The sequence below is a fragment of the Babylonia areolata genome, chromosome 17, assembly GCF_041734735.1.
Source record: "Babylonia areolata isolate BAREFJ2019XMU chromosome 17, ASM4173473v1, whole genome shotgun sequence".
Lineage (NCBI taxonomy): Eukaryota > Metazoa > Mollusca > Gastropoda > Neogastropoda > Buccinidae > Babylonia > Babylonia areolata.
In genome coordinates this window covers 10,244,786-10,261,953 of record NC_134892.1, presented here as the reverse complement: position 1 = coordinate 10,261,953, position 17,168 = coordinate 10,244,786, and the positions used below count along the sequence as shown (strand labels likewise).

Genomic DNA, 17,168 nt, shown 5'->3' with positions numbered 1-17,168 from the left:
TTTCATCTGTTGCCGAGAGAAAGTGTTTGCACTGTGGGCGTGTGCTGTGTTGCCAGCCAGAAGAGGTGGTGTTGACACACTGTTTTATATCCATGCTCTTCTCAGGTGTGCACGTGCATACAGTGCGCACACGCACGCACGCACGCGCGCGCACACACACACACACGCACACACATGGCACACACATGGCACACACACACACACATGGCACACACACACGCACACACACACATACAATTGTGGAGGTGGGGATAGTGACTGTATGTAGGCCTAAATATGTAAGCGCGTGCGTGTATGTGTGTGTGAGTGTGTGTGTGTGTGTGTGTGTGTGTGTGCGTGCGTGCGTACGCGCGTGAGAGAGAGAGACAGACAGACAGACAGACAGAGACAGACAGACAGAGACAGAGAGAAATTCTGACATTTTATTGTCATAGCAAATCATAACAAACTACACAAGAACAGGAAGACTTTCCGAATGTCATGACCATCTAAAAAAAAAACCACTCTCCTTTCTGGAGTGTCCGAAATTTGCGCAGCACTGCGAATGGACTGACGATCCCATTGTGATTCTGTGCAAACACTGATCCCCGCGAACCCACTGAATTCACGGCCTTCTCAAGCAAACTTTGGCGATGTTGAGTATTCCTCCACTCTTTCAAATGCCACGTATGACTCTGTTTGTTCAGATTTCTTTATGGTTGAACACACAAAAAAAGCGAAAAAAGCGACAATTCTCGATCGTTTTTGGTACTTCTCGCTCGCTCTTACGAACTGAAGTTTGAAGGACGTTCTGATTGGCTAAAAATGAAGACGCTCTTTTTTGTGTGAACTTATTTATAAATAACTGGCTGGCAGAGTGGGTCTATGTACAGAATGGGGTGTGGTTTTTTTTGTGTGCTTTGTCGAATTCTGGGTTGATATCAAATGAGAAAAAAAACAGGTTATTATCGAGTCATTAAGGAACAAATTCGCGAATGTTCCACTTTGTTGAGAATCTGTGAAGGTTTCATATCATCCAGGCAAGATTTGAGGACCCGAATTTTTTAAGTCATTGGATTTAGAAGGTGCGTGTTTAAATATAATATTTACTTATATCTAGTTAGACTCGTTAATGTCATGTATAAAACGCGTGTGTAGTGTCATTGATTGTGTGAAGTTTTGTTGAAATTTTCATTCCCGTACCTGTAGAAACTTAAGTTTTGTTTGAGTCGTCTTTGTACATTCATAGCTAGCTTAGTTTGTCTAGTATTACCTTTTTTTTTTTTTTTTTTTTTTTGTCTTTTATTCTTAAATCCGCCTAGGCCTTTATTGCACCATTGGTTCTTTCAATTTTATCAGAAAGTTAGTATCTGTATGTACAGAATGGTTTCTTTTGTTCGGTTTTCTTTCTCTCTCTCTCTCTCTCTCTCTCTCTCTGTCTCTCTCTTTCATGTATGTTTTTCTATAACCTTTTGTTATCTTGTGAACATTTTCATTTCATTTCTTTTTGCCCTGAGGACTGGATGTAAAAAAGCATATGCATGCTTATTCCACTTCCCTCATTAAAAAGATTCTCTCTCTCTCAGATTCTCTCTCTCTCTCTCTCTCTTCTTAATCAGCGCAAGTCTTTACAGCACCATTGGTTTATCAAGTTTCGTCAGAAACTTAGTACTGACTGTACTGTATTGCATTGCATCGTGTTGCATTGTTATGTGTGGTGTGGTGTAGCGTTCTTGTGGTGTGGTGTTGCGTTACATTGTAGTGTATCGTATTTTATTGTATCGGAGGAGTTTTCTCTGTGCAGAATATGGGTAGCCAGCTTCGTCACATTACAGCGCCCACAAATTGTTCATCTTTTTCCTGTCTGCATGTGTAAATATTTGTTTTACTGTCAAACCGGGATTTTTCCTTAGATTTTTGTCAGGGGCAATCCATCTGTTGCCGAGTTAACATATGTTTTTTTGTGTTTTTTTGTTGCTGTTTTTTTTTGTTTTTTTCTCTCTTCTTTTTTTTTCTCTTAACTCACTCAGTACGGCCAGTCCTCTCTTCTCCTCTACACAGACCCCTCGGATGTCCAGTGGGTGTCTGAATGACCCAACCTTTAGCTTCCGTCGTCAGAACTGTGGTATTCTTTGTCAACATTCACGTCTTCAGCATAAGAGCCTTCCGCTTGCAATATTTTGATGATGGAAATTGGGGTGAAACGCTGTTAACGTCGTCTCTTTCGCCGTTCGTATGGAAAGAGTTAACATGCCTCCAAGTGCATGCTACACACGGGGCCTCGGTTTATCGTCTCACCCGAGTGACTAGCCCTCAGACCCTCGCTCAAGGTCTGAATGGACGGGGGACTAAAAAAATCTTGGTCTGTGTGACGTGCACCACCATAGTCACACTGCTGTTGCGTGATAGTCTGTCGTGTCCGACTACGACCATCAGAACAGCAGAGGAGGCAACTGCTGTCCCAACTATCTGGGGCTAGAATTTGGTAATAGCGGATAGTGTCTTGCCCACAAGTTACATCCCCGACTCTCTCGACCAAGAGGGTTTTAGGACAGTCGGCGTTGGGGGATGGTTCCCAAAGACAGACTTAGCCCCCAAGGCTGCAGCACTAAGAGCCAGAGCAATCTTGCCTCCACAAAAAGACTGAGATGAAAATGGATTCCCATTGCAATGGAGAAACCATTGATCATACAGCTCTCACTTTGCTGTTGGATACACTGTAAGCTTATGTCCGGCCTTCTGTGGTATCAACTGAGCGTTGGGCCATACTGCTGCTACACACGTACGAACAGCAGATCAAGGGGGTTGGAGGGGGTGCGGGGGGCTGGGGGAGGGGGGGGGGACCCCGGCCTGACATTTCGTCACAAAATCGAGGAGCCACGGTGGCACAGCGGCAAAAGCGGTGCCCCGCGGACGGACCAGGAAGCGAGTGTGCACGGGTTCGAATCCTTTTTTTTATTTTTTATTTCGCCCTCCTTCACTGCACCTTGAGGGGTGATGTGGGGCGCCAGCAAATGGCCCTGTGTACGGGCTATATGGGTGTGGTTTTTATGCTTGTCGTTCAGATGAAACGATATAAACCGAGGTCCAGTGTGCAGTATGTAGCCTACTTGGCGCATGTGGTAAAAAAAAGAAGAAGATAAATACATGAATAGATAGATAGATAAATAAATGAATAAGTAAATCAAAATAATATAAAGAAAAGGTCGAAACACCCACGGCAACGAAACGGTTGTCCCTGGCAAAATTGTTTAGAAGAATCCTCTTTGTCAGTGAAAAAAATATACCTGTGCAGACAAAAAAAAAAAAAGAAAAAAAAAGAAGGAAAAACCCTCCCTAACCCCCCCTCCCCCCCCCCCCCCCCAAAAAAAAAAAAAGAGAGAGAGAGAGAGAGAGAGAGAGAGAGAGAGAGAGAGAGAGAGAACAGAAATAAATACGAAAAGTCCACTTTGATCGTAAAACAAATACACTTGCAGATCATTAAAAACGATCAGTCCCAGAAATCTGATTTCACTGATGATGTCTACTTACTTGTCTTTAATGACAAGCGGTATATATATATGGCCCTACGTGATGTTCCTGAGATATAAAAATGAGTTCTTTTGTTTTTGATACGTTGAGTTCTAAGTTGTTTTGATGACACCAGCTGACAGGTTCTAGTACTTCTTCTCTGTATTTTTTACTATACACTGTTCACAATCAGCCCTTCTAGAGCATTTGTATTGTATTGTATTTCTTTTCATCACAACAGATTTCTATGTGTGAAATTCGGTCTGCTCTCCCCAGGGAGTGGGCGTCGCTACACTACAGCGCCCCCCCCCCACCCCCCACCCTCACCCCCCACCCCCCCACCCCCACCCCCACCCCACCCCTTTTTTTCCCCCTGCGTGCAGTTTTATTTGTTTTTCCTTTCGAAGTGGATTTTTCTACAGAATTTTGCCAGGAACAACCCTTTTGTTGCCGTGGGTTCTTTTACGTGCGCTAAGTGCATGCTGCACACAGGACCTCGGTTTATCGTCTCATCCGAATGACTAGCGTCCAGACCACCACTCAAGGTCTAGTGGAGGGGGTTGAAAATATCGGCGGCTGAGCCGTGATTCGAACCAGCGCGCTCAGTAGTGTCATCGGCAAAAGTGACTACTGTGTTACATATGCTGTACTATATTGTACTGTTTCGCTTTGTACTGTATCATACTGTCACACCCGCTGACATGTTCTAGTACTTCTTCTCTGTGTTTTGGACTCTACACTGTTCGCGGTCAGCCCTTCTAGAGTAGTGTCATCGGCAAACTAAATCATAGGTGTCCTATGCATTACATGTTATACACAGTTGTATGCAAACAGTGAATATAACTGTGAGGACAGAACACAGCCTTGAGGGGCGCCTATGTTGAGAATACAGAATACAGGCAAGATCACCAAAACTTTAACGACTTGTGGTCTGCATCTTGGAAAAATCCATGCACCAAATTGAATTCAGGCAGTGAGAAATAGAATTAGCTCCTTTTCAGCCCGTCACACGTTCAACAAACACTCCTTTAACATGGTGAGCCAAAAAGGAAAAAAAAAAAAAAAAAAAAAGGATCGTTATGTTTGTACTGGTAACATCCCATTCCCATCTCTCCTCCGCCCCCTCTCCCCACCCCCCTCCTCCTTCGGCCTTTTTCGGTTTTGTTGTACAGCAGGAATAATTATCAGACGTGAGCCATGAAAAATTAGCAACAACAACAACAACAACAACAACAACAAAAATTACAATAACCACAATAAATTTGTGCAGCTGTTTCAAATTTTTCAAAGCACTTCACAATAACACGTCAGTCACACAGACACACAGACACACAGACAGACACACACACAGACACACACACACACACACATGTGCTACAGAATGGAAGTAACAGATACAGAATAGAATGCATTAGTTATGTAAATACTGCTTCAAAAGGAATGGTGCCTTTTTTCTCTCTCCTTTTTTCTTTTATTAAAGCTTTATTTTAAAAGGGACAGTGAGGGAATGAAAAATAAAAAAAAAGGGGGGGAGTGGGGGGGGGGGGGAGAGAAGATTTGTTTGGATTATTTTTTTTGCAGGTTTGTCAATACAACGGTTCCATAATTCAAACAGAGCCTCCAACCGACGACCGTGTCTTCCAAGTGGATGTGAGGACAGCACCATGAGCAGGACTCTGTTTCTGTTTCTGACGGTGATGGCCAGTCTGACCACTGCTGGCGCAGGTACTGTGCTGTGTTGTGCTGTGCTGTGCTGTGCTGTGTTGTGCTGTGCTGTGCTGTGCTGTGCTGTGCTGTGTTGTGCTGTGCTGTGCTGTGTTGTGCTGTGTTGTGTTGTACAGTGCTGTGCTGTGCTGTGCTGCGCTGTGCTGTGTTGTGCTGTGCTGTGTTGTGCTGTGTTATGCTGTGCTGTGCTGTGCTGTGTTGTGTTGTGCTGTGCTGTGCTGTGCTGTGCTGTGCTGTGCTGTGTTGTGTTGTACAGTGCTGTGCTGTGCTGTGTTGTGTTGTGTTGTACAGTGCTGTGCTGTCCTGTGTTGTACAGTGCTGTGCTGTGTTGTGTTGTGTTGTACAGTGCTGTGCCGTGCCGTGCTGTGTTGTGCTGTGCTGTGTTGTGTTGTGTTGTACAGTGCTGTGCTGTGCTGTGTTGTGTTGTGTTGTACAGTGCTGTGCTGTCCTGTGTTGTACAGTGCTGTGCTGTGTTGTACAGTGCTGTGTTGTGCTGTGCTGTGTTGTGTTGTGTTGTACTGTGCTGTGTTGTGCTGTGCTGTGCTGTGCTGTGTTGTACAGTGCTGTGCTGTGTTGTGCAGTGTTGTGCTGTGCTGTGTTGTGTTGTGCTGTGCTGTGTTGTGCTGTGCTGTGCTGTGCCGTGCTGTGCTGTGCTGTGCTGGGTTGTACAGTGCTGTGCTGTGTTGTACAGTGCTGTGCCGTGTTGTGCTGTGCTGTGTTGTGCAGTGCTGTGCTGTGTTGTACAGTGCTGTGCTGTGCTGGGTTGTACAGTGCTGTGCTGTGTTGTACAGTGCTGTGCTGTGTTGTGCTGTGCTGGGTTGTGCTGTGCTGTGTTGTACAGTGCTGTGCTGTGCTGTGTTGTGCTGTGCTGGGTTGTACAGTGCTGTGCTGTGCTGTGTTGTGCTGTGCTGTGTTGTGTTGTATTGTGGGTTTTTGTTGTTGTTGTTATTTTTCAAGGCCTGACTGAGCGTGTTGGGTTACGCTGCTGGTCAGGCATCTGCTTGACAGATGTGGTGTAGCGTATATGGATTTTTGTCCGAACGCAGTGACGCCTCCTTGAGCTACTGATACTGTGTTGTGTCGTGTCGTGTCGTGTTGTGCTGTGCTGTGCTGTGTTGTGCTGTGCTGTGTTGTGCTGTGCTGTGCTGTGTTGTGCTGTGCTGTGCTGTGTTGTACAGTGTTGTGCTGTGCTGTGCTGTGCTGTGCTGTGCTGTGTTGTACAGTGCTGTGTTGTGCTGTGCTGTACTGCTGTGTTGTGTTGTGCTGTGCTGTGCTGTGCTGTGCTGTGTTACGTTGCATTGCATTGCATTGCATTATATAGTATTCCATTTTTTGGTATCGTTTTATATTGTATTCCATTACATTGCACTGCCTTGTATTGTAATGCATTGTATTGTATTGCATTGTATTGTACTGTGTTGTACTGTGCTGTGTTGTGTTGTGTTGTGTTGTACTGTATTGCATTGTATTCCATTACATTACACTGCCTTGTATTGTAATGCATTGTATTGTATTGCATTGTATTGTACTGTGTTGTACTGTGTTGTGTTGTGTTGTGTTGTGTTGTACTGTATTGCATTGTATTCCATTACATTACACTGCCTTGTATTGTAATGCATTGTATTGTATTGCATTGTATTGTACTGTGTTGTACTGTGTTGTGTTGTACTGTATTGCATTGTATTCCATTGCATTGTACTGCGTTGTATTGTAACGCATTGTATTGTATTGTATCGTATCCTTTTTGTATTGTATTGCATTGTATAGTGTTCCATTGCATTGCACAGCGTTGAATCATAATGTATTATATAATGTACTGTATTGTAACGTATTGTATTGAATGTATTGAATTGTATTGCATCGTATGGCATCAGATTGCATCGTATCGTGTTGTATTGTATTGCACTGTGTATTCAAAACAGCCGTCAGTCTTCATCAGTGGTGTCAAATACCAATGCTGTTACTCAATTAATGTCCTCCACTCCCCCCCCCCCTCCAATCCAAAAAGTGTCAAAGAATTAACTCACTCAGTACGGCCAGTCCTCTCTTCTCCTCTACACAGACCCCTCGGATGTCCAGTGGGTGTCTGAATGACCCAACCTTTAGCTTCCGTCGTCAGAACTGTGGTATTCTTTGTCAACATTCACCTCTTCAGTATAAGAGCGTTCCGCTTGCAATATTTTGATGATGGTAATTGGGATGAAACGCTGTAAACGTCGTCTCTTTCGCCGTTCGTATGGAGAGAGTTAATACAACATAATTCTTAAATCTGGATTCTTCGTTCATGTTTCCAAACAGCATTCAACCTCTATCAGTGGTGTCAAACACCAATGCTGTTACTTGATATCCTCCATGTACCCAAATCAGGTGATTAATACGACGTATTCTTTAATCTGGATAATTCTCCATCAGTGGGGTCAAATACAAGTACTGTTACTCAGTATCATCCACGTCCTCCCAAATCGAAAAGGGGTCAAAGAATTAATACGACGTATTTTTGAATCTGGATACTTCGTTCATGCTTTCAAAACAGCCGTCAGCTTCTATCGATATCAATGCTGTCACTTAATATCCTCCATGTACCCACTTCAGGTGAGTAACTACGACGTGTTTTTGAATCTGGATACTTCGTTCATGCTTTCAAAACAGCCGTCAGCTTCTATCGATATTAGTGCTGTCACTTAATATCCTCCATGTACCCACTTCAGGTGAGTAATACGACGTGTTTTTGAATCTGGATACTTCGTGCATGCTTTCAAAACAGCCGTCAGCTTCTATCGATATTAGTGCTGTCACTTAATATCCTCCATGTACCCACTTCAGGTGAGTAATACGACGTGTTTTTGAATCTGGATACTTCGTTCATGCTTTCAAAACAGCCGTCAGCTTCTATCGATATCAATGCTGTCACTTAATGTCCTCCATGTCCCACCAAATCCAAAAGGGGTCAAAGGATTGACACAACATATTCTTGAATCTGGATCTTTCGTCCCTGTGTCCGAAACAGCAGTCCGCAGCCTGCAGCAATGCCAGGAGGGAGGGCTGATCACGCTGACCCGCCACCAGCCGTACAACGTCACCTGCCCCCATGACGACACCACCCGCCGCGTCACCTGGCTTCTGACGTCACTGCTGGAGACCTCCAGGGACTACGTCATCACCCGCGACTGCGAGCTCTTCTTCCTGCCCCTCCTCAGCTCGGAGGGGCCTTCTTCTCCTTCTTCGTCTCCTATTTCTTCTCCTTCTCATACTTCTTCTTCTTCTCCTCCTTCGTCTTCTTCTTCATCTCCTCCTCCTTCTCCATCTCCTTACTGTCCGAGCGGGGATGTGGCGGGGTACCGGGTGGATCGCCACCATTACGGGTACACCAGCCTGACCGTGGACCTGGACCGGGTGCCCGCGGCCTTGACCTTCGGGAAGGTGACGTGCGCTCTGGACGGCGTGACGTCAGCGTCGTGCTACCTATGGCTGGACACGGAGGAAGCGACGGAGGAAGAAGGAACAGGTTTGGGGAGGGAAAGAGAGAGAGAGAGAGAGAGAGAGGTGGGGTGGGGGAGGAGGGGAGAGAGGGAGAGTGTAGATAAGAGAGTGAGGGACAGAGAGGGCAGCGGAACAGCGAGAGAGGGAGAGAGAGAGAGAGAGAGAGACAGGGGGTGGGAGAGCGGGAGAGTGTGGGGGAGAGAGTGAGGGACAGAGAGGGCAGCGGAAGAGAAGGAGAGAGAAGGGTGAAACAGAGAGAGGTGGGGGGGGGGGAGAGAGAGAGAGAGAGAGAGATTGAAAGGGAGAGAGAGAGAGAGGTGAAACAGAGAGAGGTGGGTGTGGGGGAGGGAGAGAGAAAGAGGTAGATTGAAAGAGAGAGGGAGAGGGAGAGAGAGAAGGGTGAAACAGAGGTGGGGGGGCGGGGGGGGGGGGGGGGGAGAGGTAGATTGAAAGGGAGAGAGAGAGTGGTGAAACAGAGAGAGGTGGGGGGGGAGGGGGAGTGAGAGAGAGAGAGAGAGGTAGATTGAAAGGGAGCGGGAGAGAGGGAGAGGGAGAGCGAGCAGGGTGAAACAGAGAGGTTCGAGGTGGATGAGAGAGGGAGAGGTAGATTGAAAGGGAGAGAGAGAGAGAGTGGTGAAACAGAGAGAGGTGGGGGGGGGGGAGGGAGAGAGAGAGAGGTAGATTGAAAGGGAGTGGGAGGGAGGGAGGGAGAGATGGGGTAGCAGAAGGGGGTGCGAGAGGGAGAGAGAGAAGGGGGAAGAGAGAGGGAGAGGCAGAGAGAGGGAGGGAAATGAGGAAAGAGAGGGGAAGAGGAGCGGGAGGTTTGTTTGTTTGTTTTTTTGTTGTTTTTTTTCTTTTTCTTTTTTTTTCTTGTTTTTTTTTTCTCCCCCCCCCCCGAAAGTTCTACAAAGAGTTTTGCTTAAAACGTACGATGTGTTTGTTTTGTTCAGGGAACTTGTTAGTATAGAAAATTTCTGGTTTGGGTTCATGCTAAAAATCGGAATGGTTTGAGCGAGTACTGATATTTTCGATTTAGGTCTGTTCAGTTTGATAGGCAATTGATTTAGGGGGTCAGTTGTGTGTGTGTGTGTGTGTGTGTGTGTGTGTGTGCGTGCGTGCGTGTCTCACTCTGTGTGTGTGTGTGTGTGTGCGTGCGTGCGTGTCTCACTCTGTGTGTGTGTGTGTGTGTGTCTCACTCGGTGTGTGTGTGTGTGTGTGCGTGCGTGTCTCACTCTGTGTGTGTGTGTGTGTGTGTGTGCGTGCGTGTCTCACTCTGTGTGTGTGTGTGTGTGTGTGTGTGTGTGCGTGTGTGTGTGCGTGTCTCACTCTCTGTGTGTGTGTGTGTGTGTGTGTGTGTGTGCGTGTGTGGTTTCAGCCAGTACGTCATCAGCCACCACCCAGACGACAACAGCAACAGCAACATCATCATCCCCATCACCAGAACCCACCACGTCATCTTCCTCACCAACACCACCACCACCACCGTCACCGTCACAGTCAACGTCAACTAGAAGAGCTACAACGATGTTGACATCTACCAAACCACCACCACCACCATCATCATCATCGTCATCACCATCGTCATCGTTGTCGTCATCATCACCACAACCACCATCATCGTCATCATCACCACTACCACAATCATCATCGTCGTCATCACCACCACCATCATCGTCACCACCATCGTCGTCATCACCACCACCATCATCATCATCGTCATCATCTCCACCGTCAACATTGTCGTCGTCATCATCACCACCACCACCACCATCATCGTCATTGTCACCAACATCACCACCACCATCATCGTCGTCATCAACACCACCATCATCGTCATTGTCACCGACATCACCAACATCATCGTTGTCCTCGTTATCGCCACCACCACCATCATCATCATCGTCATCATCACCACTACCATCATCGTTATCGTCACTGTCACCACCATTACCATCATCATCATCACCACCATCATCGTCATCATCAACAACACCATCATCGTCATCATCACCACCACCATCATCGTCACTGTCACCACCATTACCATCATCATCATCACCACCAACATCATCGTCGTCATCACCACCAACAGCATCATCACCAACATCATCGTCGTCCTCGTTATCACCACCACTATCATCAACGTCACCATCGTCAATGTCGTCGTCGCTGTCACCACCACGCCCATCATCACCATCGTCGTCATCACCACCAACATCATCATCATCATCGTCGTCATCCTTCTTGTCGTCATCACCACCATCATCATCGTCGTCATCGTCATCATCACCAATACCTTTGACTCTTCCATCCACCTCCACAACACCCACGACCTCAGCATCTGAAAGCGACGTATCACCATCAACACCAACGACAACAACAACAAAAACAACAATTTCGTCGTCATCGCCGATGACAACAACGACGACGACGATGATGATAACGACGACGGAATCCCAGAACGCCAGAACTGTAGCATCATCATCATCTTCATCGTCATCTGCACCGTCATCACAAGGGACGTCGACGGGGATGACGATGATGACGACGACGACAGCGTTCAGTGTCAGTGGTGAATCGTCATGGTCTAAAGGTGGGTGGGTTGTTGGGGGGAATGGGGGGGGGGGGGGGAGATGGGTTTGTTCTTCGATTCGGCTATTGCGCCCTTTAGGGTGGGGACCGAAACAGCTTAGGGGGTGGGGGCAGGGGGGCGGTGATGGGGACGTCCAGAACTTCCCGCGGAGTACGATTCAGAAACCCGAACGACGGACGCAATAGCCGAGTGGTTACAGCGTTGGACTTTCAATCTGAGGGTCCCGGGTTCGAATCTCGGTAACGGCGCCTGCTGGGTAAAGGGTGGAGATTTTTCCCCATCTCCCAGGTCAACATATGTGCAGACCTGCTTAGTGCCTGACCTCCCCTTCGTGTGTATACGCACTGCAGAAGATCAAATACGCGCGTTAAAGATCCTGTAATCCATGCCAGCGTTCGGTGGGTTATGGAATCAAGAACATACCCAGCATGCACACCCCCGAAAACGGGGTATGACTGCATATATGGCGGGGGTAAAAACGGTCATACACGTAAAAGCCCACTCGTATAATTTACGAGTGGACACGAACGAAGAAGAAAAAACTCGAACGGTCGCTGGGGGACCTGCCGAAGAGTGTGTGTGGCGGGGGTGAAGAAGGGGGATGGGAGGTGGGGGGTGGGGGGGGGCTATCTGGGACGTCACACCGGGTAAGGAAAGCAAACCAAGCGAACAAACAAACAAACAAACAAACACACACACACACACACACACACAAGGAATCTGGCGATGGGTAATTATTTTTTTTCTTCCTTTTCTTTTCTCTCCCAGGATCCCCTTCCACCTCCACGATCTCCAGTGCAAACCCTTCCTCCTCCTCCTCCTCCTCCTTCGCCTCCTCCTCCCACATCTTTCCCACCACCACTACAACCACTGCCACCGCCACCGCTACAGCCACCTCCGCGACCAGTAGTAGCAATAGCAGCAGCGTGGAAACCTCGTCATCTTCGTCAGAGGCAGCGACAACGACCAAGAGCACGAACATTTTGTCCTTGGCTTCTCTGGAGTCGGAGAGGGTCATCATCATCGCCTCTGTCGTCGGCGTGGCTAGCGCTGTGCCTGCTGTCATCGTCGGCGTCGTCGTCTACTGTATGTGGCGGGAAAGTGAGTTGTTGTTGCTGTTGTTGTCGTTGTCGTCGTCGTTGTTGTCGCTGTTGTTGGATTTGTTGTAGTCGTCGTCGTCATTGTTGTTGTTGTCGTCGTCGTTGTTGCTGGAGTTGTTGTTGTTGTTGTTATGTGTTATAGTCGTCGTCGTTGTCGTTGGGATTGTCGTTATCATCGTTGTTGTTGTAGTCGTCGTTGTAGTTGCCGTCATCGTCGTTGTTTTATTTGTTATAGTCGTCGTCGTTGGCGTTGTGATTGTTGTTGTGGTGGTGGTGGTCGTCGTTGTTGTTGTTGTCATCGTTGTTGTTCTTGTCGTTGTCGTCGTTGTTGTTATCGTCGTTGTTGTTTCGTTGTTGTTGTTGTTGTCATCGTTGTAGTAGTAGTAGTAGTTGTTGTTGTTATTGTTATCGTCGTCGACTTTGTTGTTGTTCTTAGCGAGTACAACGAGAAGGGAGGTGGCAAGATGGTTAACTCCTTGAGTGCTCAAAGCACGTATCACCTACGTGCATAGTAACGTCACTCATGAAGGGAAATAACTCTGCAAAGCTGAAAATTCACACAGTTTATCTAGAGTGGTATATCTCCAGACCATTTCCGCAGTTTTAGGCTTATTGTTTCGGAAAGTTATATGACTCGAAACACCACTTTCTACTGGGGTTTTTTTTTCCTCCAGCAATGAAAGGGTTAACTGAGACGCTTATCTGCCACTAATGCTGTATCCGTGAGGGTGGGGGTTCGACTGGTCAAGTTCCTGGTCTGGAAGTGAGAGTTGATTCATTGGCACACACTGGTGCACTCTTACATATTTATTTTTATTATTATTTTTTTCTCAAGGCCTGACTAAGCGCGTTGGGTTATGCTGCTGGTCAGGCATCTGCTTGGCAGATGTGGTGTAGCGTGTATGGATTTGTCCGAACGCAGTGACGGCGCCTCCTTGAGCTACTGAAACTGAAACTGAAACTGACATAGACGAGTCTGGACTACGCACGCGCTAGCGCTCGCGCATGCGCACACTCAAACTGAAAGACTGACAGACAGACATAAAAGGCAAACAAGAGAATATGATTAATCCAGTTTGTGATGAATCGGTTATATCTGGGGTTGGTCCCCCCCCCCCCCCCCCCCCCCCCCCCCCCCCCCCCCCCCCCCCCCCCCCCCCCTCTTTTAATTTGATTGAGTTTCATCTGTTTTCAGGAAGACGAAGAATTCAGTCCGCAAATGATGATGAAGGTCAGTGAAATCTGTTTGTCTGTCTGTCTCTCTCTCCCTCTCTCTCTCTGTGTCTCTGTCTTCCTCGCTCTCGCTCTCTCTTTTGCGCACTGGCAAGCACAAGACACAGTGATTGATTTGAATTGTTGGCTTTAAACATCGTGTTTTTGGCTTTTTTTCATCTTGTCGATATTGGTTTTAAAGTCCAGAAAATCAGGACCACAGGTACATGCTGATCATTTTACACACACACACACACACACACACACACACACACACACACACACGCACACACACACACCGTGACACACGCATGTATGCGTGCACGCACGTACACATGCATGTAAGCACACATACAAATGCACGTGCATACACACACAAACGCACTCACATACATACACACACATAACTACATGCACACACACGTATACGCCCGCCCCCCCCCCCCCCCCCCTCCACCGCCCCAGCGCTCCCCCCCCCCCCCCCCCACAACCCCGCGCGCACGCACACACAACATACACACACACACACTCACCACTACCTCCACCACCCACACATATAGTAAATCATTTCTTTTGCAAGTTTTTTCTCCACTTCTTCAGGCCAATGCCACATTCAGTGAAAACGCTGGAAGTTGATACAGAAAATAATAAATAAACAAATACATAGATAAATAAGGAGAGACACTTTCGCTCCTCAAAAGGTACACAACTCCGGCCGGTGCAAATTAACATGCAGAAGTTATGTCCCTTTAAGAAACCAGAAATGTACTTGTTTGGTACTTATTATCTAAGTTCCTCTTAATACACCGAAATGTCGATTTTTTAATCGAGATATACGCGCACGGGAAATAACTCTTCATCAGACAGCATCTTCTTCTTTTTTTTTTTCGTTTTTTTTTTTTTTTTTTAACTAAAGGCAGTTCCTGTGATGGGATACCTACATATTCTTGCTGTGAAATCGGTTCGTGATCAGTATCCTTTGATGATGATGATGATTTTTCTTCTTCTTAATATTTGTGTGTGCAAGCGTTCACCCCCCCCCCCCCCCCCCCCCCCCCCACCCCCATTCATGTAATTACAATTCTATAGGTTAGGCGTTTGACGTCTGATCGAGTGTTCATCAGTCAGTGATTAGAGTTGAAGACCCCGTCAGTTTCGCCAGCATGGTGTTGTGTCCTTGGGAAAGGCGCTTTACTCCGATTCTTACCACCCCACGGTACCCACAAGTGTACTTGATTTCGGTCGGACGGGCACAATAGGGTCCCTCCCGGGTTCGAATCTCGGTAACGGCGCCTGCTGGGTAAAAGGGTGGAGATTTTTCCCATCTCCCACGTCAACATATGTGCAGACCTGCTTAGTGCCTTAACCCCCGTGTATACGCACGCAGATCAAATACGCGCGTTAAAGATTCTGTAATCCATGTCAGCGTTCGGTGGGTTATGGAATCAAGAACATTTCCCAGCGTGCACAACCCCGAAAACGGAGTATGGCTGCCTACATGGCGGCGGGGATGAAAACGGTCATGCACGTAAAAGCCCACTCGTGAACATAGCACGAGTGAACGTGGGAGTTGCAGCCCCCGAATGAACGAAGAAGAAGAAGAAGAAAAAGAAGAGAAGAAGAAGAAGAAGATTTCGGTCGGGGAAGGTGACAACAGCGAAAGGAGAGGACTGGGTCCCGCCTTCCTATGCCGAGCCCCTGGACACAGTGGGTATGAATTCACTGCCCCGAATGGCCGTAAAACGCTATGGGACTTTTTGACCTTTGTGTCAGCAACCTTGCTGTGACTATCACCGCTGTCACTACACCTCTCTCCTTGGGACGAGTGCGTACATACTGGGGATGATCGTCGTTCTGTTCCGTATTTCCATGACCCATCGAACTACTGAGATGTGCACTGAACCGGGGATCAAACTCAGGGGGGGGGGGGGGGGGGGAACCCGGGCGAGAGCTGAATCCGGCAAGGCTGGAACCCAGTTCGGTCACTGCACTCATCGAATGAGCATTAATTAATTACAGCGTTTGGTTGGAATGGTATGGCTGGTAAACATATTCTAATCACTTCTCCTTCTTCTCCACCCTTGACCCATCAGGCGCCGTTATCGAGATTTGAACCCGGGACCCTCAGATTGAGAGACAACCGCCTTAACCACTTGGCTATTATGCCCGTCCTGCTCCTCCTTCTTCTACTCATCATTTTTTTTTTTTTTTTTTTTTTTTTGGGGGGGGGGGGGGGGGGGGGGGGGGGGGGGCGTGGGGGGAGAGGGGAATGGGTCGGTTTCATCGCCAAAGCGGTGTTCAGCCATCTCAAGTGAAGTGACACCTTCATAATGATAATAATAATACTAATAATTAGTATTTATATAGGGCTGAATCTTGTGCAGAGACAAATCAAAGCGCTTTCACAACAGTCAGTCACAACATACACAACTCTAGACTGAAAAAAAACAACAACAACAAACAAACACACAACTAAAAAACAACGAAGGGGCAGGGAAGGGAGGCTATCTTGGGAAGAGGTGGGTTTTAACCCTTTCACCGCCAGTCAATTTAGAGTACAAAATTCCCTTGTGGTATAAACACAGAAAAGACAGTGGCTAAGAATAGCTGGGGATTCCCCCTGCGATGTATAGAAAACATGGCCTATCAGTCCTACCACCGAACATTACGAGCAGTAGGTTCATGGATAACAGACCAATGAATGGCCACCTTCAGTTCAGTGACATGGGACCTCTACCACACCTGTGCATAAATGCGAGCTTGGCGGTGAAAGGGTTAAGACCAGACTTGAAAGAGCTGGAGTGTGGAGACCTGACGAAGCGAAGGGGCCGGGGGGGGGGGGGGGGGGAGCTCATTCCAAACGCAAGGTCCAGAGACAGAGAAAGAGCGGCGACTGACAGTGGAGTGTTTGAATCTGGGTGTGCGTAGTAAACAGAGTGGATCCAAAACTGATCGTAGAGAGCGAGATGGGGGTACGTGTAGATGTGAAGGCAGCCACAGAGATAGGAAGGGGAAGATTTGATTTGTGAATACATTCCTAACAAAGAGTGCACCAATCATCTCTCGTTCATTTGGTGGTCGTGGTGGTGGTTCTAGGCAGTCTCCATCACCACGTCGACAACACCAACAGCCTCCAGGAAGACGGACGCAGCGCTTCCTCTTACTTCTCCCCTCCCTCCCTCGCCAAGCGCTACTACCCTGCTTCCACCTTCGCCTCCAGGCTTTCCTCCGTGGCCCACACCACCTTGCCGGCCCGTGACGACTCCTGGGGGTAATCTTCTGCTTGGGGGAGGAGGTCGGGTGGGCTTTCCTGAAAACCCTGGATGTTGTGGCTGTGTAGAGTGGGTTGGGGGAGTGGGAAACTCGGGGGAAGGTGTATGGGGGTATGGGGGTGGGGGTTTGGGGGGGGGGGCGGGGGAGCGGGGGACTCGGAATGAACGGCGCGGGAAGACCACCTTGCCGGTCCTTGAGGACTCCTGGGGGTAATCCTCTACTTGGGGGAGAAAGTCGGGTGGATTTCCTAAAACCCCTGGATGTTGTGGCTGTGTAGAGTGGGTTGGGGGAGTGGG

At 47.8% G+C, this 17,168-nt stretch overlaps 1 protein-coding gene across 1 annotated transcript; it reads left to right on the top strand.

The window, feature by feature from the left end:
* Positions 1–941: 941 nt before the first annotated feature.
* Positions 942–16,903, top strand: LOC143291399 (uncharacterized). Its single transcript, XM_076601239.1, has 7 exons — positions 942–1,064; positions 5,071–5,214; positions 8,222–8,719; positions 10,070–10,313; positions 12,084–12,388; positions 13,583–13,618; positions 16,696–16,903. Exons 2-7 carry the CDS (start codon positions 5,154–5,156, stop codon positions 16,872–16,874), a joined length of 1,323 nt encoding a protein of 440 aa, XP_076457354.1. The 5' UTR covers positions 942–1,064; positions 5,071–5,153; the 3' UTR covers positions 16,875–16,903.
* Positions 16,904–17,168: the final 265 nt, after the last annotated feature.